Source organism: Anas platyrhynchos, chromosome Z (assembly GCF_047663525.1).
Source record: "Anas platyrhynchos isolate ZD024472 breed Pekin duck chromosome Z, IASCAAS_PekinDuck_T2T, whole genome shotgun sequence".
Classification (NCBI taxonomy): Eukaryota; Metazoa; Chordata; class Aves; order Anseriformes; family Anatidae; genus Anas; species Anas platyrhynchos.
The window spans coordinates 34,811,354-34,838,482 of NC_092621.1; the positions used below are offsets into that span (position 1 = coordinate 34,811,354).

The 27,129-nt window shown below is 35.5% G+C and overlaps 1 protein-coding gene across 2 annotated transcripts in view; it reads right to left on the reverse strand.

The window, feature by feature from the left end:
• Positions 1–853: 853 nt before the first annotated feature.
• Positions 854–27,129, reverse strand: part of TTC39B (tetratricopeptide repeat domain 39B) — a 78,195-nt gene continuing 51,919 nt past the window's right edge. For both annotated transcript variants that reach the window (XM_038170572.2, XM_038170575.2), the window contains exons 6-19: positions 26,048–26,115; positions 23,968–24,032; positions 23,666–23,771; positions 22,216–22,281; positions 20,695–20,803; positions 19,843–19,910; positions 19,696–19,755; positions 19,212–19,373; positions 18,092–18,183; positions 17,572–17,692; positions 15,044–15,155; positions 10,679–10,796; positions 5,532–5,648; positions 854–4,424 (exon numbers count right to left, since the gene is read on the reverse strand). In XM_038170572.2, coding sequence (XP_038026500.2) covers positions 4,328–4,424; positions 5,532–5,648; positions 10,679–10,796; positions 15,044–15,155; positions 17,572–17,692; positions 18,092–18,183; positions 19,212–19,373; positions 19,696–19,755; positions 19,843–19,910; positions 20,695–20,803; positions 22,216–22,281; positions 23,666–23,771; positions 23,968–24,032; positions 26,048–26,115 — 1,361 coding nt within the window. In that variant the 3' untranslated portion in view covers positions 854–4,327. The remainder of the gene's footprint in view (positions 4,425–5,531; positions 5,649–10,678; positions 10,797–15,043; positions 15,156–17,571; positions 17,693–18,091; positions 18,184–19,211; positions 19,374–19,695; positions 19,756–19,842; positions 19,911–20,694; positions 20,804–22,215; positions 22,282–23,665; positions 23,772–23,967; positions 24,033–26,047; positions 26,116–27,129) is intronic.

A 27,129-nucleotide genomic window follows, 5' to 3' on the forward strand; every position in this document is an offset into this window, starting at 1 on the left:
TTCTCCCCATTTTTCATGCTGGGATTTTAAAAAGCTCCTGTGGGTATATTATGTGTCATTCTCACTGAATTTAATGACATAGTTGGTAAAAGAACTAATTAATTATTAATCACTCCTGTAATTTAATGGTATTATCCGGTCTCTGGTGAGAAGTCAAGACTAGTTAAAGTAGCTTTTTATTGTACATTTACTACACATATTTTAAAAGACTATTTATTTTCTACTACACTTTGATACATCAGAAGATAGGTATTAGAGATATATGCCTATCATAGCATATTTAAACTTAAGTATATGCATTTTTTGTTGATATTGTGTCTACAAATCTCAGCTGAATGTTATGTACAATAAGAATACTGTGCAAAATGTTGCATTCAGTAGCAAAAGCACAAAACGTGATTTGTTCCTCTGAAGAAAGAATCTCTCATCAAACTGAACATCTCTACATGCTCTTAATACCAAAAACACTTCATCACTCATCGTCCGTTATTCTAACCTTGTCCTTACTGAAGTAACAAACATGAACATGTGCAAATCTCAACAGTTTAGAAGGAAATAAACTGCACCACCAGTGCAAATATAAACATTCTTTGTTGAACTATGCAATATAAGAACATACAGAAACAAAGGACATTAAACACAAAGATTAGTAATAAAATAATTGCAAAGTTAAGCTGGACTTGTTAGAAGAAATGGCTTCTTTAATACATTAGTTGTCAAGGTATTTTGGAAACATAGCAGGATCCAATTATTGTAAATTTTTCTTGCTCAATACAGCTGCTACATATGTATTTTAGAACAGATATGAAACACAACCTTTTAGAACAGATATGAAACACAACCTTTAATCAGCTTTCTTTTAATGTGTATTTTCTTTTATTTTTTGTTAAAGTGGTGAACTAGTATTTAAAGATCATAACATAATAATCTTTCCCCAATAGATTAAGCATTTGACTGATATGCACAGACAAGGTTATTTTTGTAGTATTTTCCAAGTAGGCAATTCTTAACTGAAGAGAAGCTTTGTCTTATAGCCAAGCTGCTTTATTATTCCTCACCTTAAAAAATATATACCCGTCTATCACCAGTAAGTCCAGAATGACCTTTGTCATAACATTACTATGCAAGTTCAGACCTGGTTGCTTAAACTAAGGCCTTAGCTTTGTTCTTGAATATAATTCCTACTATTATCAATAGATGTTACAGTGTCTCACGTAAATGCTCAACCTTGTTCAGTTTCAAGGTTTCACCACATTATGCAAAACTACCACACAACATGAGCAAGTGAGGTGAAGATTCTGAAGCACAGTAAAACTAAATCATAGTTGTATTTAAGGCCTGGTACAGTATGCAGCAGATATCAAAAAAATAATAACGTAAGACTTTCCATTGAAACTCTTATCCACAAATCACTTACCCTAACTCAGACACAATGTACTAAATATTATTGCATCAATGATGCACGAAGTAGGAGCAGACCATAGCTATGCACAGTGTTTGGAAGACAAAGCATCTCTTACAGATCTATTGAGACCTACCTTATATGAAAGGTTACAAGTCAGTCTCACACATTTATATTCCTACCATTAGCTTTTAAAAAAATACCCAGAAAAAAGCTACGAAAATCTGATTGCTCAAGATTCTAACAAACAAGTTTGGAATAGCAGCAAAGAAAGGGACATAGAGTGTAAATAGAACTTAGGCTGGGGACCTCAGGGCATCAAAGCACTACAGAGTATATTGCAGGTTTTTGTGTATATGCCTGTTCTCTGCATGAGTGCAAAAAGGCAAATCCTGAAAGAGACAAAGAAAACTAACATACACAGGGTGTGATATTGACTTTGGAAGGTTGAGCTGATGAAAACAAAATTCTTTTTTACCTTTGTAGTCAGTACTATTAGCAGTGAAAAAAGTACAGTGCTACATTTTTTACTAGACTTTCAAAAAATTAGTTTCTAAGAAAGCTCATTTTTTATTTTTTGCTAATTTTGATTGCTATTCTGAATGACCCATAAAATAATAAATATAAGACACTACACAATGACAAGATATCAGAGACTATTTCATGCTCCATCCTGAGTCAGTAGTCCCTGATCTAATCCTTTAGTGGAGTGAATTATTATATGAAACACAAACTATAGAAGTTCCACCAGCTACTGTTTTCACCACCTTTCAGAAGAAAATGAAGTGGTCCCATTTGATTTTTGTAATCCAATAATCAGACTGAATCACAAATAATCCTAAAATGAACACATAAATATACAAATAGGCCAATAAAACATTGTCCGAAAATATAACATACAGAAATTTATTTTTGCTGCCTGTCATTTATGATCAGGTATGCATAAAAGGGCTAGGAGTCAGAAAAGTCAGGTGGTGGCATATGTTAGTCTTCGGTGATGTTTTTTTTTTTTTGAAAAAAAATATAACTCTTACTTTACCTGCACTTATATGCAACTAAATCACTCATTTATAAAGTCATAAAAGACATAAAAGAAGGCTGTGTTCTTAGTCATCTATAGCATTTACATTAGATTGACTGATTGATTAGAAATTTTACTGTTACTCATTTACTGAAGATAGGCTTTACACCTATTTCTTTTGTTCCATTTTCTCTGGGGTGGCAGCTGAGGACAGAGAACCACATACAGGAGTGTAATTACTATGAATTTACCATGGGAAGCAAATATAACAGATTTATTAAAGTATGGAGATCAGCAGGTTTTGCAAAACACTTGTGACTGAACAGAACAGAACAGAATAGAACCGAACCAGTTTGGTTGGAAGGGATGTACACAAAGACCATCAAGTCCAATGGCCTGACCTCTTCAGGGCTAACCAAAAGTTAAAGCGTACTTTTAAGGGCACTGTCCAAATGCCTCTTGAACACTGAGAGGCATGGGGCATCAACTACCTCTGGAAACCTTCTCAAGTGTTCGGTATATCAAACATATTCTTAGTTATGAATAAATCACTAGCAAAACCTGTAGAAGTATTAATAATGAATTGGGAAACTAAATCTGATAGTGCTGTCCACATATTAATGGGAAAACAGAACATATAGAAATGTATAAATATATGTATCTTCCTACATACTTTTTGGTAGAAAGCTATGGTTCGAATATGCACATTTTTTAAACTCATTTAGTATATTTTAACACATTTTTTAAGTTTAAAAGTGGATTCAGTTTTGATACACAATTTGCATCAATATCAGTTACTCCTATAGATCAGGAAAATAGTTAAATTCTGCAAGTTTTAATTTGTTTTGGTTGGACACCAAGAACCAAGATGACTAACATGACTAACAGTCTTCAAATTAAAAGACTGCTTCAAAAAAGGAAAAGAACAAGCTATTCCCCACATCCATGACAGGGAAGATAGGAAGTAGGTTTCAGTTGTGCCAAGAATTATTTGGGGTAGTACCAGAAAAAAAAATCCAAGTAGAAATAATAAAAGCACTGGGAAACACTGCTTGTGTAAGTTACAAAACCCCTCTCAATGGACGCTTTTGTTTTGGTTTGGTTTTTGGTTGTTTTAGTCTGTTTGCTTTTTGGTTATTAAACAATTTAAACAAGTACCTGTGAGGAATAGCATAAGGCTTGATTCTGCCTTAGGGCAGTAACATACATGTAGAATAGATGACCTTGTAATGTCCCTAGTAGCCCTGCTTCTCTGTGACTGAGACATGTCCCCTGTGACCTCTTATTTCAAGTGAAATAGAGCTGCAGAGATTTTACACCTGTAGCCCTGCTTAACATTACCTTGAAAGATACAATAAAAATATTGCACTTCAGACAAATTCATTTTGTTCCCAAAATGAAATTAAGTCAAAGATGATGATTTTTTTTTTTCCTCTGGAACACAAATTTCAGAATATGGTATGTCAAATATGGATGAAGGTTATCCACTGCCATTGCATTTTTGTTCCAGAGGCAAAAAGGTCTCAAGTGTACTGCAGAAAATCAAACCTTCACAAAAGGCTGAAATTATCACAAGTTCCACTGCATAGCCAGCATCTGTTTTCATATAAAAAATAAAGTGTTTGAATTAAACTTTATTGCACCATCAACTGTTTTTTAAATATCCCCCATCAAGTCAAATATTAAATTATTTTTATCAAACAAAATATAAGGTATTATTTAAAGTATCAAGTAGATATAGTATATGAGCCATACAGAAAAAGAACAGTCAAAAGGAATGACATACATCAAATCAGAGATGACAGAAAATAATCATTGTTTCTTTTCAAAGATTTAAAAAAGATTGCAAAAACATTGTGTAGACTATTGTATGCATTGTGTGCATGAAAAGCATCCCTCCTCATTCAAGGTGTTGAAGCAGGCGACACTTTCAAGCTGTCAAGTGCTGCATGAATCCTGAAGTGCAACCTGGACTCCATGGAGTATTCTTTGTAGTTGTTTCTGCAAACAATAAAGTTACTTTATCAGCTAGAAAGCTCTAAGAAAAACATTTTTGACCTGGACTATTTCTATTTCATACATTCACTGAAGTACCAGAGTTAACAGTCTTTACTCATTCTACAGAAAAGAGAAGTTGATACAGAGATGAATTAAAAGTGTTCTGATGGCATTTAAAGTCTTCTCCATCAACAGAGCAGAGATCTATACCAGTAATAACAATTACATATCCTGCTAAACTACAACCATGTCTTAATGTCTCTTTCACTTATTTTGATCCTTCAACAATCCTTTCAGAAGTTTGCTGTGAAAAGACAAACTAAAAAACTATTGAAAAGAATGTTAGCTCCAAATATAATCTCAACTTCAGAACAGAACTCAGCTGGTGTAATAAAACAACAAAGAAACTAAGGCATGTGAGACAAACAAACAAACAAAAAAAGCAAAAAGCTATTATGTTTCTAAAAAGCATTTTAGGAGGCTGTTCTTTCTAATCTATATTTAGAACATTACTGCATGATTGGTATATTTCTCTATTGCATGATTGGTATATTTCTGTATACATACAAGGGTCAAATTACATCTCCTACTACAATGTACATGCTGCAGTACAGTAAAATTTGCTCTCTACCACTCTTCTGCAACAGGATGTAAAAGGAAAATGGGAGGTGGTCAGAACTATAATAGCTTTTAACCTATTCTCATCAACACTTTTATTGCAGCATATATAAGCCCCACAGCTGCTCTCTGACACACAGGTGCTATTAATCCGTTCTCTGTATTCTCCAGCTCCATCCCATGCTTGCAAAGGAGCCCAGCCTTTTCCTGTCATACAAAGAGCCTCAGCATTTCCAAACACTAATATAAAACAAAATATTTTCCTTTCATAGTCTCTGTTGTTTGATATTGTCTATTCCTCCATGCCTGAAGTAGTACCATAGACTGTAAAACTGAACTTTTTTTTTTTTTAACTCAAGAATAAAGATTTATAATTAATTTTATTTTGGCAAGGGGCTGGCAGGGAAAAAAAAAAAAAAAGTCCTCATTGCTAAACTTACTCAGTTATTCTTAATTGTTGAAACAACAACAACAACAAAAAAATCCACTTACTTTGCAGTTTCTATGTATCTTACTGCTTTTTCTCTCTCACCCTGTTGTTTGTACAGAAGACCCAGTTCGTACATGGTGAATGGCACCAAATAGCTATCATATTTTATTTGTTTCTCACTAGGAAATCATAAAAATAAAGAAAGGTTAATTACAACATTTTCTCAAGTGAACATTTAACTTTTAAATGCAATCGCTACCTGTAGAAGCACATGATCACAGAAAACACTCTGGAACTTCTTTACCAGTTGACACTGTGCAGATCAATTAAACCTGTAAGCCATGGGCATAAAATACTACCAATGTGATGTTATGCAAGCAAAGATTTATTCATTCCCAGTTATTATTTGTACTGTGTTGTGTTACCCAAGCTACCATGAACATATTCTCAGGACAGGAGCCCTATTATGTAACTTACAGTTCAAAAAAAAAGGAACAAAAAGCTGACACAAGATTAAAAACATTGTTAAGTCTTGCAGTGTAATACAAATGCTTTGTCCCTGCAAACAAAATTGAGATCTTCATTCCTAAGCTTGCCTGAACAGAATCAGGCAAAGAAATACAGAAATTCAGTTTTTCTTCAATATTAGAAATACTTAGAATCATGGTGACTGGAAGGCATCTCTGGAGATCATCTAGTCCAATACTGTCCTCAAAGCAGGGTCAACAACAGAAACCTGCTCAGGACTGTGTCCAGTAAGGTTCTAAATATCTCCACTGTCTAATCAAGTTGGGTCAGTGATTGACCAACTTCACAATAAAGGAAGATTCTTCTTATGTTTAAACAGTATTTCCTGTGTTTCAGCTCACACCTATTACACCTCTTCCTGCCACTGTACCACTGGGAAAAGTTTGGTTCCTTTTTCTTTTTTTTAAACAAATAAAATAAATAAATAAAAACACATTCGCTTCAGGTATTGATAATTAATTAATTTATGGTCTACTGGGCAAGATGCATGAGGCCTAGCTGAGGTCCCTTGGTTTGCTCAGCGCCGAGCAGAGCAGGCTGAGGGGAGGCCTCATGGCGGCCTGCAGCTCCCTCACGAGGGGAGCGGAGGGGCAGGCGCTGAGCTCTGCTCTCTGGGGACAGTGACAGGACCCGAGGGACGGCATGGAGCTGGGACAGGGGAGGGTCAGGCTGGGGGTTAGGGAAAGGGTCTGCACCCAGAGGGTGCTTGGGCACTGGGACAGGCTGTGGTAGTTTTACTGTGCTATGCAGCTAAACTCCACAACTGCTCTCTCACTCCCCCTCCTTAGATGAGGAGGGGAAAAAGTAAAGTAAAGAACAACTCATGGGTTGAGATAAGGTTTAATTTAATCAAAGGGAAAAAAATAATTATTAAGGAAAGAGTATTATTTAAACAATTTGATTAAAGGAAAAAAAGGGGGAAAGGGGAAAAGGGAGGGGGAAAGGGAAAAAAGGGAAATAAAAAACAAACAAACAAAAATAATAAAGGCTATGTGGAAGTGCAGAGGAAAGAAATTACTCTCTACTTCCCACAACTGAGCGATGCTTGACCACGTCCTTGAAGCAGGGCCTCAACGCACGTAGCCAGTGTTCGGGAGGAGGACCGACGTTTTCACAACGAGAGCCCACCCCTCCCCTCTTCTTCCTGTTTCCATCTTTTATTGCTGAGTGTAACACCACATGGTACGCAATATCCCTTTGGTTGGTTTAAGTCAGCTGCCCTGGTGATGTTTCTCTTCTCGCTTTTTGCCCACCCCCTAGGAGGGTTAAAGAGAGTCCTGATGCTGAGCCAGCACTGCTCAGCAGTGGACACAACACTGGTGTGATAACACTGCTGTTCCAGCTACAAGTGCAGAGCACAGCACTGTGTGGGCAGGGAAAGTTAACATCCCAGCCAGACCTAGTACACCGGCTCCCCAGGGCAGTGGACTCAGCACCAAGCTGCCTGAGTTCAAGAACTGTTTGGACAATGCTCTTAGACACATGGTCTGATTTTTGGGTGGTCCTGGGGGGAGGCAGGAATTGGACTCAATGATCCTTACAGGTCCTTTCCAATTCAGGATATTCTATGATTATGTGATTCATATAGATGACCCTTCCAAGCCCCTGCTCTCCACCTTCTCTTCTCCAGGTTGAACAGTCTCAGCTCTTTCAGCCTCTTCTCATATGACAGATGCTCCCATCTCTTAACTGTGTTTGTAGTCCTTTGCTGGACTTGCTCTGGTATGATCATGTCTCTCTTGTACTGGGAAGCCCTGAACTGGACTCAGTAATCTAGATGTGGCCTCACCAGCACTAAGCAGGAAGGAAGGATCACCTGCTGATGACACTCCTCCTAATTCAGCCCATTGATAAGGCACATTGCTGGCTCACTGTCAACTTGGGGTTGACCATGATGTGCAGGATCCATAGGGCTTTTTCTGACAATCTGCTTTCCAGTCATGCTGCCCCCAGCCTGAGCTCCGTCATAGAGTTATTCCTCACCAGGGGCAGAGCTTGTCACTTCCCTTTGCTGAACTTCATGAGGTTGCTGTCAGCCCATTTGTCTAGCCTGTCATTGTGTTTTCACATTGGTAGACAGCCAAGTTGGCTATATCGCTTTCTCACTCCACCTCCACAAAAGAACGGGGAGAAAATATGATGAAAAAAAGGCTTATGGGTTGAGATAAGGAGCAGTTTAATGGAAGGAAGGGAAAAAAAAAAAGGCAGGGCAAAAGCAAAGGGAGAAAACAATTATTTTCTAATTTCCATCAGCTAGCACTGTTCTGCCGTCCCTTGGGAAACCGTAAATGAAACAGTAAATGTAGTGGTTGCTCAGGCCACAAATGTTTTCACAACAAGAGCCCCACCTTCTGTTTTCTCTGCTTTTATTGCTAGGCATGATGCCATACACTATGGAACATCCCTTTGGTCATTTTAGGTCAGCTGTCCCAGTGATGTCCTCCCAACACCTCCAGCCTAATGCCTTTTGGTAGGGCCAGCAATGGAGAGCCAGTCTTAATGTTGTGGAGCACTGCTAAGTAACAATAAAAACATTGGTGCGGCATCAACACTGTTCTAGCTGTAAGCACAAAGCACAGCACTACATAGGCTGCTGTTGGAAAAGGAAACTACATCCCAGTCAGACCCAGTACACCTATCCAGGTTGCTCAAAATGGCAGCATACTTTTGTATCATCTACGTATTTGCGGAGGGTGCACTCTGTCCCATCATCCAGGTCCTTAAGGAATATGTTAAACAGTGCTGGTTCCAGTGTTGAACCCTGCAATATTCTAATGGTGACTCATCTCCAGCTGACTTCATGCTGCTGTTTGCAGCCTTTTTTCAATCCACCTCTCATTGCAGTTCAGCCAGTTTTCAATCCACCTTGCTGCTCCCTTGTCTAATCCAGACTTCAACAGCTTCTCTACGATGCTATTACGGTAGACTGTGTTGAAAGCCTTTCTAAACTGGAGATAACCATGCACTACTTTCCCTTCATCTACTGAGCCAGTAATCGCACTGTAGAAGACTATAAGGATGGTTAAGCATGATTCATAAACCTTTGCTGACCACTCCTGATCACCTTCATGCATTTGAAATGGTTTCCAGAATTTTCTTCTCCAGCTTTCCAGGGCCTGATGTGAAACTGACTGGTCTGTAGTTACCCCAAGCTTCCTCCTTTGCCGTCTTGAATATAGGGGTGACCTTTGCTTTCTTATGGTCCTCAGGAACCTCCCCCAGTTGCCATAAATAATATATATCTTTGAATAACATTTACCCTGCTTGAGCAGGAGGGCTGGACTAGATTATGTTTGTAGGTCCCTTCTAACCTCAACCATTCTGTGATTCTTCGAACATTGGCCAATTCCCTCATCACTCATGAATATGTACCAGTAGATCCCATTGGGTATATTCAGCTGAGATGGTCACATGCGTGTCCGGCTTGTTTAATGTTTCCTAACCTGACCTTTCTCCACCAAGAGGAAGAGGAAGATTCACAGAATAATGTGAATAAGGCATTGAGTACCTTGGCCTTTCCTATGTCCTTTACAATCAACTCTTCAATTCTTATCTAGATAAAATAATATCAAACAATTCTTCAGAACAAAAAAGTTTGCAATGAAAAAGTGTCAACATTTTGAGAACAACACTTCTAGAGGTATTTCATCCACCAAGGCAAGTTTTGATGCATAGAAAGCATGTCTTTAAAGCAGGGAGACTGCTTATATGACAAACAGTCTTAATGTGCTGTAGTAGCCCAACAAATGTAGAGACTGAAGCTAACTGAAACTCAGATCTTTAATTTACCAGAAAACTCCTCCTCCCCATCCAAAACATCTTTTAAAAGAACTGTTTTCTGATGGTTTTTGAAGTGTCTCAACCCTAGAAGTTTCCACAGTGTCAACTGCCTTTGGAGAGAGATTTTCAGAAAACATGTAACTATCAAAAGCACCTATACTCTAACTTGCAAAGTGTTTGACCAAACTCTCCTGGAATCTTAGAAATGGCAAGACAAGGCCTGCTGGCAGGAAAGCTGCAACAGGTACTAGAATCATAGATAACATATTCCTTTGAAAGAAAATATTTTTTTTAGATCATTATTGGTTAGAAAAATTGTATGAACATTGTAAAATAACACTTTTTCAGCCTAACTACTTTAAAAATTCCAAGTTCACAATCAATATATGACTCAAAGTTACAGAAAAAAAATATTATAGTAGAAATTGACCTGACACCTAAAATGTTTAATAAATCCATAACACAAGAAACTAAAATTTTCAACTGAAAATAGCAACAACTTCAATAATTTCTAATCTAAATGTGGTGTTAACTCAGGAAGCACTAAATACTGAAACAAACAATAAATCCACATGAATTACCTTCACTTCTATTGATAGTTCTGCAAATATAAAAATACTAATTACAAATGTATATATATAAATGCATTACCCATCAGTCTTACTTATGTGGTCTAAAACACATCCTATTTATATAAAAGCTATATAATGTCAAATTACTATAGAAAAACAATGGTAAAGTTTTGTGCAACTATTTTCAGAACTATTTTAATTCCAGCTCCCTAGCAGGATGTTAAAGTTTAATTATTTAAAATTCTAATGTGAAGGCTTCTGCAAGAATATCATAAGTTTCACTCAAACCTACAAAATAAAAGCGAAAAGTCTATTTCTATTATTCTTACCTTTGAATTACTTGATTGAAACACAGTTCAGCTTGCATGAGTCTTCCCAAGTGTTTAAGGCAGAGACCCTTCAGTAGCTGCAACATGCACATGTCATCCATATAGTATTCATTGCGGTCTAAAGGCAAAAGCAAAATACATCAAACAATTTGAAGACATCATCATGAAAAGGTAACATTTTTCAGTAGTGAACATATATACTCAGACTCTGAGGTTTGCTTCTCAGAGTTCTGTATCTCAACACATAATCCACAGGCACAGTTTTAAACATTGCTTACTAGAGAGGATATGTTCATAGCTTCTGTATCTTTCTCTTTAAGGATAGAGACTGAGGAAAAGAAGAAATCTAAACATCTAGTTGTTCCCCAGTATTCTAAATCAGGAAGTCAGTACAAAGTGGGCATAATCTGGCACAATTTAAAGACTTCTATACATTTATCATCTAAAACAGAAAAGAAAACCTGGATTGAGACTGAAACCTCCTTTACATCTCAAAAGCTTCCACTGTTCCAAAGTACTGGCAGAACTCCAGCAGCACCGGTAATATGAAAAGCCCAAGAATACCCGACAATTCATTCCTACATATCTCTTAGGAAACATAATACTACAACAGAAATTCAAGAAACCATCTTTGTTAGTATTTGCATCATCTCTAACAATTATGAATGTTCACTTGGAAAATTCAAGAAAGTTTTATGTTCAATAGGACTGAAAATATGTGATGAAAAGGCTTCTATAAAGTAATTAAGAAATGTAGCCTTAACCAATGTGGTCCTTTTTTGTAGCATCGGTTTATATCCTTTGCTAGGTGTAGGGAAGAAAAAGAAAGGAAAGAAAACACATATGGATAGACAGATGGCTGCACATACATTAACAATTCAGGAAGCAAAACAACCTCCCTTCAGATCATGTTGTTTACAACTAATTACCAGATCTCTATGGTCACTTTTTTTTTTCTTAATAGTCTGCCAAAAAATCCTACATAAACAGTTCTGAAAGATGCAAGACAAGAGCATCTTAGGACTCCATGAAGTGCTTTCCCACTACTTTCAGGCATATTTCTGTCTGTGTTTAAACCCAGAAATTCTCTACAGATAACAACTAACAGACTGTGCTTTTAGTGACAGGTAGAATCAGAAGGGATGAGTATTTTGCATTCCTCTAGCCCATTTTACTAGATAAGGTACTAGATTTATGTGTTTATCTCCTAAAAGTCTCATTCCCCAAAATTACTGGGGATAAGCATTGATGTCAATAAAAGAAAGAACTGATAGTATCTCCCTGGCATGTCCCAGAGGAAGAAAAGACAGTGAGCTAAATTACTGTAACAATGACAGTAAATGAACAGGCCAACTTAAAACAGAGATCCTTGGCAATAAATGTGTAAAACACATATTCCTGCAGTACCCTGTACCACAGGAAATAATATCATGTTGATGAAACACACAAGATAATCATAGGAATATTTTTTTCTTAACATTAAAAATCTTTTTTATATTTTGGAAATGACACAACTGTGGAAAAATACAATACACAGAAATCCTGAGGAAAAGATTATTCCTAAAGTGTTTCATCCTGCTCCTTCTGTCATCAATATTTTCAGTATTCTCTACAACCATTTTCAGTCCCTGACAGATTCCTTGCTGTGCCTGTTTACATGAACCAAATGTAGCATCAACAGCTCTCTCTGAGAAGTCTCAATCCCTACATGACCTCTGTGTATAATTAGCCTACTTTTTTTTTTTTTTTTTTTTTTTTGTGATGACACCTTAGTAGTCCTCTAAAGCTATCTAGTACTGACAATTGTCTTTTAAAAAAATACTGTATCCTTGCCTCATTTTGCCTTTGGGTGTACATTCAGCAGCAATTCTGGTGCCTTTATTTTGTTTGACTCTGCATCTTTAAAAGTTAACCAGGCTCACAGATAGAAAGTACAGAACAAAACTGTATTTCATTGTAGTTATTACAAAAAAAGCATAAAAAACAACTTTGTATCAGAATTACATTGTATCTGTAATCTACATGTTTCCATAAGAAAAACATAATGTTTTTAAAAAGGAATACTATTTTGAAGCACTAATAAGTTACTTATTCTAGCCACTGTTAACTACAGATTTCCAAGTGCTGATTAAATATTTCATACCACAATCTAAGGCCAAAATACTACCATTTAGTCCAAGCAGAATGAAATTCAGATTCTCATAATACTATAATACAGACACTCATTTTTATCTACATAAAAACGTACGCTTTCTATAATAAATTAAACCATCACCTAAATGCTATAGAGACATATCTCAGCAACTCGGAAAAGCAGCTCCGAATACACAATCTGATTCCTTTGGACTTCTTGGTTTGTTTGTCTGGATAGTGTAAATAAGCTCATTTTGCCATGCAGGAATGTATCTCACTGACAGAAAGCAACCTCATCCCGAATGACCTATTCACTTGAGGTATATTCATAAAAAGGATTGTCACCCGTGATTCTCTACCATCCAGTTGTTTACAAATAAGTCACACCAGTGATTTCAAGAATTTTAAAGCAACAAAGAGACCACAACTGAACAGACCATTCAGTTTCTCCTCTGCCTTTGTGGATGTGTAGATCCTGAAGTGTTTTTCAGCTACTTTCTCTTTTGAAAGGAATTTACCTGTTCCCTTAGTAATAAATATCTTCTATACCTTCTCCAATCATCTACCTATTTCTATTTCAGTGCTCTTGCAATTGCTTTATTCTACTCCTTTTATGTTGATATCTTGAGCATCTCTGCCTAGGACAGTAAATTTACTTCACTGTTCTAACTGATTAGATAGTCATAACAATAACGTCTGGATAAAAGATCTCCAGATTCCCTACAGCTTCTGTCAGCATTCTTTGCATCCATGGCAGCATAATTTATTTGGTGTCTTGCATTTTGCTACCTCTTGGTTTTAATGTGGCAACAACAAAAAGAAAAAACAGAGCACCTCTCCTACCACTGCAATCCAGTTGTCATGTTCGCTTTATCTGAAAACTACATATTTAGCTATGAGACAATGGTAGCATATTTCACACCATTTTGTCATTTACTTAAAAGATGCTTCTCTTTTCCTGTATATCTTTGGAATAAAATAAAATTGTAACATTTAAGATTACTATTACTATCAGTTTTGTTGTGTGCTTACTTCTCATTTTCTTTACTAGCAAGCACATTTCATTGCTTCTATTTCCTGCCTTGCACAAAACACCTCACACTGTACCAGGCCTGCAGCACAGAGCTCAGGGGAATATTTGTAATTCTGCAGTTCAAAATTCAATTTCCAACTGCTTTGGCTGGAATAAAAAATTTTTATACTGGAATACTATGCTTTGGGGAAAGCTATACTTCAGCAAAAATGTTTAATGGACATTTTTATTTGGTAATAACAAACTGAATGAGTTTTGATACTCAGTCATGAATATTGCTCTTATCAATGTAAACAGGTGAAATTAATACTATATTTAGTGTTTCCAAAACTCATTACATGTTTTCATAATGTGGGTAAACTAACTTTCTAAATTATTGATAAGTATGACTAAAATCTGGGTTCAATAGAAACTGCTCTTGTGAATTGCCATTACTAACAAGCTAATAATTATTCGTTTTAGAAGAATTCAAAGGAGAAATATGCTGAGAAGCTCACATAATAGATAACAGGAGCAACCTGATAAAGCCTGATTTAAGGAACAGTAAATAATGCCATGTACTTATCCAGCACAACTTTCTTATTCCTCAAGAAAATTAAGTTCCAGTATGAAGTTATGGACTGATACACTCCATATTACCTTGAATATCTATGCTTCTTATACTTCAAGATCTAAATCCATGGTCAAAGCTTACTAATTAAAAATACATTGTATTTTAGAGCTGCCAGACATTAGATTTTGGCAGACGTTAAAAAAAAAAAAAAACCAGCATCATGCATAATACTTTGTCTTCTCTTTCATACTTACTCATATTCTGCTCAGTATGTGTCCTCTGTAGTACAGCTGAAGTATGGCATAAACTGGTTCAGCAAAAGCATTTTTCAGGCATTTATAAAATTAGTGGGTTATGGTCTAAGGACATTCTCTGAGACAGTAATGTCTTAATAAGATTCAGTTAAGTTATGTAAGCAATAGTCTCAAATTCTTGAGTTTTGTATAATCTAGCCCCTAGCATTAATCAAGTTTGATAAAGGGCATACCAAGGAATCAGCACTAAAGTTTAAGCAGCTCCAAAATTTTCATACCAGATTTAACAGCACATTGCCTAAGTCAGCAACAGAACATTTCTAAGACAGAAGCAAAGCAAAATGTCAACATTTCTTACTAGCTTGTTATTTCCATCTTGATCAACTACTTACTAGTTTCATTTTGCAGAGCAGTTTCTTCTTTTTCAATTGTTACCAATAAATTTTCAGTAAGGTCCACTCTTTTGCCCACAATTGCAAAGCCATTCCAGACATACATCATTTCCTGACAAAAAAGCAAAGACACCCATAGAATTGCATAAATATTTAACTGAACAGTATCCCTTTGAAGGCTGTTATTCAATAGTTTGAGTAAATAAAAATACCGCCTACAAAAACTTGTTTTAAACAATATTAAGGGTTTCAAAGTTTAACACTCACTGTTAAGAAGCCCAAGAACAAAAGTATCCATGTTACTTCAAATAACCACCCCACAATGTGTACTGGACACTTAGTCAGTTACATGGCAGTTTACAAAGACAATCACATTTGTCTTTAAAGTCATTTAATTAGAGTTGCAGTAGAATACCTGTGCATAGGAGAGGCAAATTAACATTGGTCACGTGTTTTTAGGCTTTTTTTTAGTTTCACTGCTCTAGTCTGTTAGCAATAGGCGATAAATTACATTAATCTTCCTTACGCTAAGTCTGTTTTGCCCATGATGGTAATTGGTGAGCAACCTCCCTGTCCTTATCTCAACCTGCATGCTTTACTTTTTTCATCATATTTTCTCTCCCTAACTTTCTGAGGAGAGGAAGTGGTGTGGTCTAGTTTAGCTGCCCATCTATGTGAAACCACCACAGTCCTTTTTGGCACCTAATGTGGGGCTCAAGGAATTGGAGATACAGACTGGACGCTGTTAGAGAGAGTAATAACTGCAGTGAATTTGTGTTCTTGTAATGTGGTGAAGGAGTAAGGGGTAAAGGTGTGTAAATTGTCCATCTTTGTCAGTGTTGTGATGATGTTGAGTTTGGTGTAGGGAATTATTTTTGTTGACATAAGCAAAGTTTGTGGAGATTGTGTGATGAATGTTGAGTAATGTGTGTTTTAATGGCCATTCTGAAAAAAAGGTTTTCACAAAGGATGGAATATATATTATAAATGTATATATGTGTGTGCACGCACACATACATACGTGTGTTTATATAGAGAGATGTTATAATTAATTGGCTTCTATATTCCAGGTGGAACAGCAGTAAAGTAGATAAAACTTCCCAGATAAAAAATGTTTCCAGCATATACATCCAACTGCTTCTAATATATTCCTCCAAATCTTATTTAAAAAAAAAATCAAGATAAATCCTAGAAAAAGCTTCCCAGATGTTTTAGTGCAATAGTAAGCAAAGCAGTTGTTTAATGTATTACTTAATGTACTATGTGATAAAATTCAAAGAGAATGAGAATACTTACGCAGATTTAATTCTAAACAAGAAAAATCTTTGCTAATATCTCCACTCAATCATCACAAACACTATAGTATAATTTTGTTTATCATTTTGCATTGTAATTGCACCTATGAAATATGAAATGATGTCATTCTGAAACAAATACACCACTGAAATGTTTCTGCTGTAGCTATTCGTTGTTTCAGAGAGAGAAAAAAATGGTTCTATTGAAGTCTAAAAGAAAGTGTTATTGACACTATCAACTAACTACATTACACTGGACTCATTTCAATTCTTTAGTCCTGTCTAATTTGCATTTATTATAGTAATACCCTGTGTTTTCTCTTACTTAACCCACGGTGGAAAAACTCATATATTTAAAGATACTAGATTTGACAGCAAGACCAAAAATACATATTCACACCTGAATAGCACTGTGCTGTAGAAGCCCAGGACAACCTTATTACTTAGGTCTTTAAACATAAATGAGTAAACAAAATCATATACATGAACCACTAAATTTTAAACTGTTGGATGAACTTTCTTTGGACTTCTCTTTCTATAAGCTTTAACGTAAGAAATTCCTTCTCAAATGTGTTTTTTTCCACTTCCAGTAGTTGCTATATTACCCATATTCCAAAATCTCAGCATAAGTGTATATGAAGTATCATTACGGTGTACATACAAACAGGTTGTGCACTACTAATGCCTTCTGAAGTGAAAAGCATATGAAATTAGAACAGAATTTGTATAGTATCAATTTCTATACCTTTTACTCAGATTCAACACAAAAAAAAAGGCTTTTCATTTTCACCAGAAGAACAGATGATGATATAGAAAGAACTGAAGTTGTTGTCAATTTCCTAACGAGCCTGTGGGATACTGACTGAGAACCTGTCACAGTAAATAGCATGTACCTACACATGATAGAAACCAATGTAGATCTGAAGATGACTTTCAGCCCCATGTACTAACAACAAATTATGCTCTATGTGTTTGAATTTTCACATAGAATTTTCACATAAATCTGGCCTTGGTTTTGTACTGCTAGTTGATAGCATTACTCAGCCCCTAACTCCATTTTACAAAAATCCCAAGGCCATTCCATTTGCATGAATGCCAATAATTCTTTAAAAAGAAAAAATAAATAAAAATGCAACTATCTGACACATAGTACCCAACGATAATATTCTTTCACTATGTAAGAAATCATAGTCATTTTTCCCCATTCAAAAAGGACAAAAAGAAAGCAAGTACCAAGGCAGGTAATATCAGCTTCACTGGTTGAGAACATGCATAGCGCCGCGCTTTCCTTACTGCAAACTTCTCAGTTGGGATAGATTTTCCTGCAATTCTCTGTTTTAGACCTTCCACTTGTCTAAAAGGAGACAAAAATGGATATGACAGTTCACTTTATGCAGTTTTTCCTCTTATTTCATTTAGTAAAATATTAAGTATTTCCTAAATACTTAGTGATTGCCTAAATACATAATTTCCTTAATATTAGTAAAATATGAAATATTTGCTCTTATTTCAGTTAGTACATTATTACGTTCTCCACACCACACACCCTGCATATGCAGGATGTATGTTGCTAATAAAAGCAGTGTTTTAAACAATGTGATGCTAAAAAATAATGAGAAAAGCTAAAAAGGTGCTGGTTATAAGTAGGGAGCAAATGATACAAGACAAAGATATTTAAGTCAAAAACATTTGCGGGGCAGGAATGGGGATGGGACATGACAACTGCATTTTTAGTTATTCTATAAATGTTTACCTGAACAAAGACACAATGTCCTCACCAGTCTTTTTCAAATCTTCCTCTGGAAGCATACATAAAATTGCTGCTTTCTGGAATACATATATTGCCTGTTTCAAACGAAAAGTTCATATATTACTGCATCTAATTTGTTCTGTTCAATCAATACAATAAAGACTGAAATATCTTACCCCAATTGTTACAGTGAAGTGTTTCCAGTAGTTCTCATGCAAGTGGAACTACTGAAGTTTAGCTACGCATCTCTTTTTTCATATAATTTATAATTTTATTTTCAGTATATTTGCTAATATTCTTAATAAGTTAGTCAATATTAAAGGTCTTTTCTGCAAAGAATATGACAATATACTACCTAAATAACTGATAAAAAAATTAGGTTAATGACAGATAAAAGTCTTCTGAAGTCCAGAAATGTCATCTGATCTGTTATGTGCAGAGATAAGCTAAAAACAAACAAACAAAACAAACGAACAAGCAAACAAAAACATATCTGAGAACTGAATCAAGGGAAATTCAGTAACTGGACTTTTCAGAAAAGAAAAGAAACTTTTATAACTCTGTTCAAGACATTTACACTTCACACTTCCTCTTTTTTCAAAAACTGGCCATATTCCCTTTTCCACTAAGCATAAAAGAACAACATAGAAAAGAACAGACAAAGGATGTACATTTGTCTGTTGTGCTGGGGTCATACTGTGAGAACAGTTTTTACAAGGAGAAGGTAGATTACCCTGCATGTCTCCAGCAGCCTTTTATTTCATGTCACAAAGCATGTTCTGACTATGCCTTCTTTTGTCTTTTTATAATTAACAAACACACACAGTTTCTTCTGCCAAGTTTTATTAGCAAATATTAGAAATTACATCTGCAAGTTAACTACTTTCCTCTCCCTCTTCTTTCTCTTAATTCTGATTAAGCACCCCAACACTGAAGCATTTCTCGTAATGGTACCATAAGAAAAATTCCCCCTTGTCCACACAATATACCATTTGGTTCCATTGTCCCTTTGCTTTTGAGTTCATAAGAAAGGAAAAATTCCACTGATTCCGCACACTGAAATGCATATTTAACTGTGGAACGGCTACTGGTATAACACAGTAATATCTGCCTGCTCATTTACCTTAGACCACCTGTTCTCTTTGCTGAGGAGGTCTGCATACCGATACGCTTGAAGCCAGTTTTGCTGGAATGTGTAGCACCACATTAGTTCCCAGTAACAGAGATGATGAATCTGCTTCCATTCTTGCTGGGCTGCTATGCATTCCTGGAACGTTAACTGTGCCTAGGATTTAGAAAAGTAAGAATAATGAAAATTGGTTCAATTACAGGTTAAATCTCCATGATAGAGCCACATTTAATTACAGAGCAAATTCCTTCGTAGCACCCAAGCAGAGAACACTCTTGACTAGAAAAATGAAATAATCTTCTCTCTCAGCTTATCTTAGAATAAAAGCTGGAATCAATATTAACACTAAACACAAACAGGAAAATGAGCATAATTATCAGTCCAACTAAATAGTTACCAAGATGAATCATACATATTTTTTCACCCCAAGCTGAACACTGTACAAATAAAAATCTTAAAAAGAAAACAATTGATTTACCTTTTCAAAATTTCCTTTCAGTATATCTATTCTGGCAGCATAAAAGAGAATAATGGAACCCTTGAAAGGAAAGGAGAAAAATACTTAGTTACTACTTTAAGCTTAAGGAAATACATTACTATTACAAAATGTATTGAGAATACACACATTTGGAAACTTCTGGAGGTAGGGTTCAAGAAGACTGTCTGCTTCCTCGAGGTTGGTGTCCCCTGTACCTAGAAATCACAATAAACCAACCTTAGTCTACTTTAAATAAATTAAAAAAAAAGTGTAACAGATTAAGATTGTGGTTTCAAAATCCTATTTATGGCTTGAATAAATTAAAGAATGACCACCTCTACTCAAAAGCAGAAATATTATTTGATCATATTATGTTTCTATAAAAATCAGTTCTTGTCTTGCAAGAAATAATAGTTTTTAAGATAATAAATGCCTGTAAGTAGACAAAGGTTAAAATACATTAATATTCTTTAAACCATTCCATTATAAATTCCTTTTCCATTTTCAAGTCCCTGTAATTGCTCTGTCAAGTTATGAAAACGTTCTTCAGCTGCCCCTTTACTAATTTTGAGCTCAGTTACAAAGTAGGGGTGAACCTGAAAGAAATGAAGTTATCCCTAATTTCCTGATGAGCCTAAGGGACAAGGACTGAAATACTTTGAAACTAAAGAACATAAACATGTATGTCAAAGACGCATACAGAATTAATAGTAACATTCATGTGGCAAAAGCAATCGTTTCCTCACATTTGAGAAGTGTTTTCTAATATTTTGCTGTTGCGTGTTAGGATAGCCCTTCAAATGAAATAGGTTGTCAACAGAACAATATCTACCTTGCTGGTTTTGCAATTATAGCTCTGTTAGAGGCGTGACTTTCAGATCGTAACAAAGTACACAGCAAACTCCTCTTACAAAACTACTAGCCACAGTTTTTAAACTCAGTTCAAAAAGCAGAATATCTTTCAAAATGTGTAGCATGACTGAACACAGTGGGACTCACCAAGGATTAAGGAGACGTAAGTATGATAAACCAGCAGGGTGAAAGTACACAGAATGGCCCTCAAACTGCTGCCAGATGCACCTTCCTGTAGTTGATGGAGGCCTAACTCCTAAGAAAAAATACAAACACATGAAGAATTAATTATGAGTATAGTACTATAGTACTCTTAATCATTTCTAGCTCACCTGCATGTTTTATCCTTTTAAATACAAGTATTTCATAATTCAGCATTTCATTATCTCAGATCCAACACAATATTCTACCAAAACAGTTCTGACGCAGCTGACAGCACTCAGCAAGGAGTAGACTAAGTCAATGCTGAATAAAATTACCCATGCGTTTAATTGCTTTGGTGAAGTATCAATGTCACAGACCATGCAGCCACACGGGTCTAAATCTTTTCTCCACTACTTTCTGGATATGAGCCTTTTAGAATAATGTCTTTATATTTGGTAGGGAACTCTCTCAGCTTATTCAGTGCTACTTCTAGGCAAGAGTCCTCCTTTGGAGAAATCACTGGTTATCCTTAATTTTCTCCTGTCAAGTCAGCCACTATTTTGAGGTTCTGGTCAAAATATTAGTTCTACTAACACACCAACTTCTATACAGTGTTTTCATAAATTACAATTCAATTTCTGATTATTGAAAAAGATTCATGGAGATTTATTCTGTTCTTACATAAGAAAGATTTTCCTATCTATTCCAGTTTATTCCCATTAAATTACAGCTTGACTATTTGAGGATTGTCGAGACGAGTTCAGAGGTTCCCTTCTTAAGAGCAGTTGCTCTTCAGAAACAGATTGTAACAGTTTTGATTAAAAAAAAAAAAAAAGAAGTTTTACTGTATAGCAACTTGTCGAGTTACAGGAGAATTCAAGCACCATGCAAAAAATGTGGTGTTACTACAAAATTGTTCAGCTTTCCTTTCAGCTTTTATCACCTTTTCAGTCAGGACACTAATGTGTATTGTCAAAGAGCTTCATCATGAAGCTCAGTGAACTAGAATTTTTACCGGAATAAACAGAACGAAAAGGACTCTATTGAAGTCTAATTTTATATAAACAAAATGTACTTGTGAACAACCTACGAGCAGTAAGACCATAAGGTGACTCTTTGGTTCACGAATAACTTGAAATTTAGTTACATATAATTCTGTGTTTTGTTTTTTTTTCGTTTTTTGTAGGCGGCAAAAGGAGTTGTAAAGGGTTGCAAAATACAGAACAATGGGAAAGGGGATGGGAGAAGGGAGAAGGGGAGAGGAGGAATTCAGAAAGGGGAAATGGGAAGGGAACCATCTCTGAAGCATACTGGCCATCTCCTCTGCTTGCTCAAGAGTCAAATATCAAATATGCTTTCTTGCCTGCATAATCTAGCCTACTTAACTTTTTAATAACACTAAAATATTAATCAGCTATGTAGATCATTATACATTTAGTGTGAAATATGTAACAATAAACACACCCAATCATTACCTGAGAAAAGTCTAATTTGAAAAAGCAAATAAAATACCAAATCCCATACCCTGTTGCCAGAAAATCCAATAAATTCTAAAAGTCGGAGGATCCTTCCCGGTAACAATGACAGCATCTGTAATACATTTCAAACAAAAATATATACATTCAAAAAAAGCGTAAAAACACTATAAGCTTCAACCAAAAACTACTATATCAAATGCCACTACACATCAGTGAAAAAGTAAAACACAAAAGAACTCAAAAATAGACATGCATGATCAACAATATGCAATCAGTTTGCAGCTTAAGGAAAATTCAGACTCTTTATGATCAGCCAGCATAGAAACAGCAAGAAAAAGTCCATCTGTGTTTTTTCAGATAATGATCCTTCTGTGAGGAATTGTTCAGATCTGATCAGAATTGTTCAAAAAATTTGAGCCATATGGAATCAGAAGAAAGTATTATCTATTTTGGTAGCACTTACAATCCACAATTGTTATCTTCCTTGACTCCCAGTTGAATGATACAATGGTATACAAAATTCTACTTGTTCCTTCTTTAGAGGCATGGAATTAGCAGACCAGAAAGCTATTCTTTTAGAAGTATTAGCTATTGTTACCCTCCTTTACATGCACTTTCTGCTCTTGAAGCTGCAATCTTCACATTCAACACAACAGAAAACTTTTAAAGATCACAACCACCTTTTCAGAAAACATTACTGGAAGGTCTATTTCAAGGTTAGCTTTTGTAAGCTCTAGTCACTCTAGTCACTGCCCAGAACAGACTTTTTCTGTTAGGCTTCCTGCTGAGGAAAATTCACGAAGAATAAGTCTGAGCACTTGTGTACAGAGACATCTACCAGCTGCTTGGGTTTTAAAGACTGAGAGGTGCAGGTAAACCTGAGTTCTTCTGACCATACACAGAACTGGCCAGCTCCAGTCTGGAATGATACAGAAATTACAATACCAGCAAAAATCAACTCTCACTGCTGTCATGGCATATGCTAAAAGACAATGTAGTAAACTGTAAACAAAAACACTAGCAGATGTATCCAGTTGTCTCTTGTACAAATCCAGTAACTTACTGCTTATTCTCCCAAACTTGCTCATGGTCTACATTAATTCACAGCGCCAATCTACAGTATGCCACGGAAGCCATAGAACAGTATACGTGGGTTACCATAAAAATGTTCATTCGAGGATCCTGTAACCAACTGTAGAAGAACCTTAAAATGTCATACTACACATAGCATGTAGCAGCTTTTCCTCTCAAGCAATACATAAATAAATTAGTCAAATAAAATTAAACATTATTTAAAATAAATTAGTAGAAAGACCCTAGAAGGCATGCATGCAAAAAGCCACTGCACTTTTTATGTTGCATAAAAGCTACAAAACATGCATCTCTGTTTCTGAAACATTTTATAAATATTTTTAAAATAGGATTACAGTACCCTATTTGCAAAGAATCCTACAGAATTTCTACAATCAACTTTATACAGTCTGAAAGAGTCATACCAAATTGAATGCTCCGATTCCAAGTTTTACTCCTCCTTCAAATTGGTGATAAGTTTCATTTTTGCTTTTGTTCCCCTGAGTCATCTGTAGCACCTGATGACATTCCCTTTTGATACAGGAAAAAGGGAGGAGATGGGAAACATGACTTAGAAATTATATGAAGTATAATCATTGTATTATTTTAATATAATATATATATATAATTTAATGTAATGTTATTTATATATATATATATAAAATTTGGAGGCATTAATGCACCTCCTTATACCAACATTAAACCTCAGTGTTTTCTAAGGACTTACTTGTATATTTGATAACTCGTCCTAATTTTGAGGCCACCTTTGATAAAGTTGATCATATTTTCATCCTGAAACAAAAAATATTGATTATACAAAATATGTTTTTAGCTATTACATATAAACAGACATAAACTTCAAGCTACATTTTAATTGATTTAGAACTTAAAAAGACATTGGAAATTTTAAAAATGCATTTCAGTTATTAGAATGATCTCTAAGCCTAAGTTAGAAAATGCATTAAGTTGTTAGGGAAACATTTTTCTGTTGCATGTGACAAGTTTTACAACCTAAAAAGAAGCAGAGTGGTCAGAGCTACCATTACTATTAACTAGATTTCTAATGCATCTAAGTGAAAAACAGAAAACTCTCCACCAGATGGTGCTGTAGGAATCTTCACAAAAAATTTTGGAAAGCCGTTTCTGACACACACAAGCAAGCCTGAGACCTGGCAGAAGATATACCGAAAAATCCCCTAAACAGATGAATTCCCATCGTTAATAACAGCAACTACACGTACTATCCAACATGTATTCATTCGCCTCTAGAAAATCAAAACCACAATCTATTAGCCATCAAAAATAAGTTCCTGAATAGCAAGATGGTTAACAATTAAGCAGGAGATTTTTTTTTCTCTTAGAATTAGCACAGAAGGGGAATGTGTACCGGCATTTCAAAAATCCCGATTAAATACCCAAGTACAGCATGTATGACATGAAAAAGAAAAAAAAAGAAAAAAAAAAGTTTTAGAAGAGCATCAGAATCTGGAACTGAAGGAAACGTTGGCTTCCATAAATGGATCACCATTTTGAAAAACCTCAACTGTTCTGTCTGTAAGACTGGACAACCAAATGCAGATGTTTTAGTACAAGCATTCTTTCTACCTCTTTCTGACTGACTACATTTTCATTATCATCATCATCCTCAGATGAATCAAGGTCAATTAAGGATGAAAAATATGGTGTATGGCAGCAGTCATCAGAGTAGGGTATTACAGCAAACTGCAGTGGAACTGAAATGATGGACAGGCAGATGCTGCTCTAGAGAAAGGATACACTTCCCTTAAAGGTATTTCATTTCATACAGTCCCATAATTGAAGACACGTATTTAAAAATTCTTTAATAATTAAAAAACAAAATCAAGAAGCAAATAAACAACCAACAAGTGGTTTGCTCTTGTTTTATTAGGAATAGAGAAAGGCAGTTATAAGACTGGCATTCCACTACTAACATTTCCTGACACTTCTGGCCTAAGTATTGTATTAAGTGGTTTATAAAGCTGAGCCAAATTAACCTTTTAGGCCCATCTGATCTTAATATGTCTCTGTGCTTTACTTCTTCATAACTTATATCTGAAGGAATTATCTAAAATACATTAATTAAACATTTGTTGAACAACAACACACAAGCAATGAAAGTATGAGGAAACAACAACTGTTTTCTAACCAATTTTTAGATCGCTAACATTAAGTCTCTGAAACATAAGCTAAACAAGAAGCGTAAGACAACAGCAAAATGCAGACCCTTATGTGAACCATAAGATTACCTCAGCAATGCTAAGGCATGCCCATTTTATAATAATTCATTACTATATTGTTCATGACGATATTTCAAAGGGGTAGAGAGAGTGATACCAAATTAAAGACAAGCACATATCAGGTATAATATTGTAAGTTGGAAACACTCCATCCTTTTCGTGAAAAGAAGAAAAAAAAACCAACTGCATTTTAAAATGACATTTTGTTATACATTTCCTCGTATTTGAATGTCTTTTTGAAGTCCTAGACTATTCTAGAAGTGATGGCATTAATTTAAATCTACCATCTGTATGATACCTTCGGTTTTTCATTCCTGGGTAACAATAACATCTTTGGTTATTCAAAGAAACAAAACAAAAAGCAAGAGTTTTGCTGGATAGCATAGCATTTGCTGTACTTTCAATCACCGTCATGAAGTAATATTCATTCAAAGAGGAAGAAGTTTGTTTTTTAAACAACATATCTATTGTGGGGATGATGTTCTACAAACATGAACATCCTTCCATTAAACTGTTACACAAAGATACAAAATTAACAGTTGGTTTTACCTGTACAAAGGTGAGAGCTGCTTTCTGCAGTAAACATTCAGCATAGCAGATTTCAGCATGCATTTCCTCTATACAAGAAAGAAAAGTTATCTACTGTCAACATTGCTGTTGTTAATATTCTCAAGCTCAATGGAACTAATAAAATGCTGCCAAGAAAAAAAGTAAGATTCTGCTGTTGCTCTTTTGGTAACTGCTGGATAACAGCAGTAACAAACAGATCCCATCAGAACTAATAATTGAGAAGCTGGCTAAAAACAGTTTTCTGTTTCACCTCTCCTCAGACAAAAACCTTGATCTTGCCAGAGCTGTCTTCAGCCTTAGGCAAAAGCTACTTACCATGCTGATGGATGATCTCCTGCACTTTGCATTGACACTACGTTTAAAACTGAGCCTAAAGCAACCGGTTCCTCAAACACTGTCTTAGAAAACTTCTACAGACGAACAGTAACATTCACAACAGCTCAGCTGTTTCCTAAGTCCAGTAGAATGTTACAAACATGTTTTTACTGAGTCATGCTAAGCAATCTGAAAGCCCCAGGCAGACTTTCTGTCCTCATGCACCACTAAAGACCATTTGACTTAACACACATGACACAAGTTACTCTGCAGTGAGAGTAACTGCATGCTGCAAGACCAGCCACATGCATAAGGCTGCTGTATGTACAATGCACACATGGTGAGTTTGATGTGTCCAGTATTAAAGAGGGTTCTTTTGTGTCAGGTTAGAAAAAAATGCATACTTGATTCTGCCTGAATCGGAAATAGTAGATCAGCATTTTCAGAGCCATGAACAATGTACTGATACCATTTCCCAAAACACCTTAAGGCAAAACAGACAAGCACAAAACTTGTTAATATATTCAGATTCAAATACAACTAAGGATAAGGACTTATTCCACAGCACCAATGATTCTTAAACCTTTTGGCAATTGTCTTAAGCTAAAAAAAAAAAAAAAACAAAAACAAAACTCTCCTCAGTCCTGTAACTGGTTGTCAAACACATTGCTCTCTTACTTCATCATGCATGCTCAGTCTAACAAATAAGCCTGTATACACCATTTCATGAAACTATGCATTGAAAA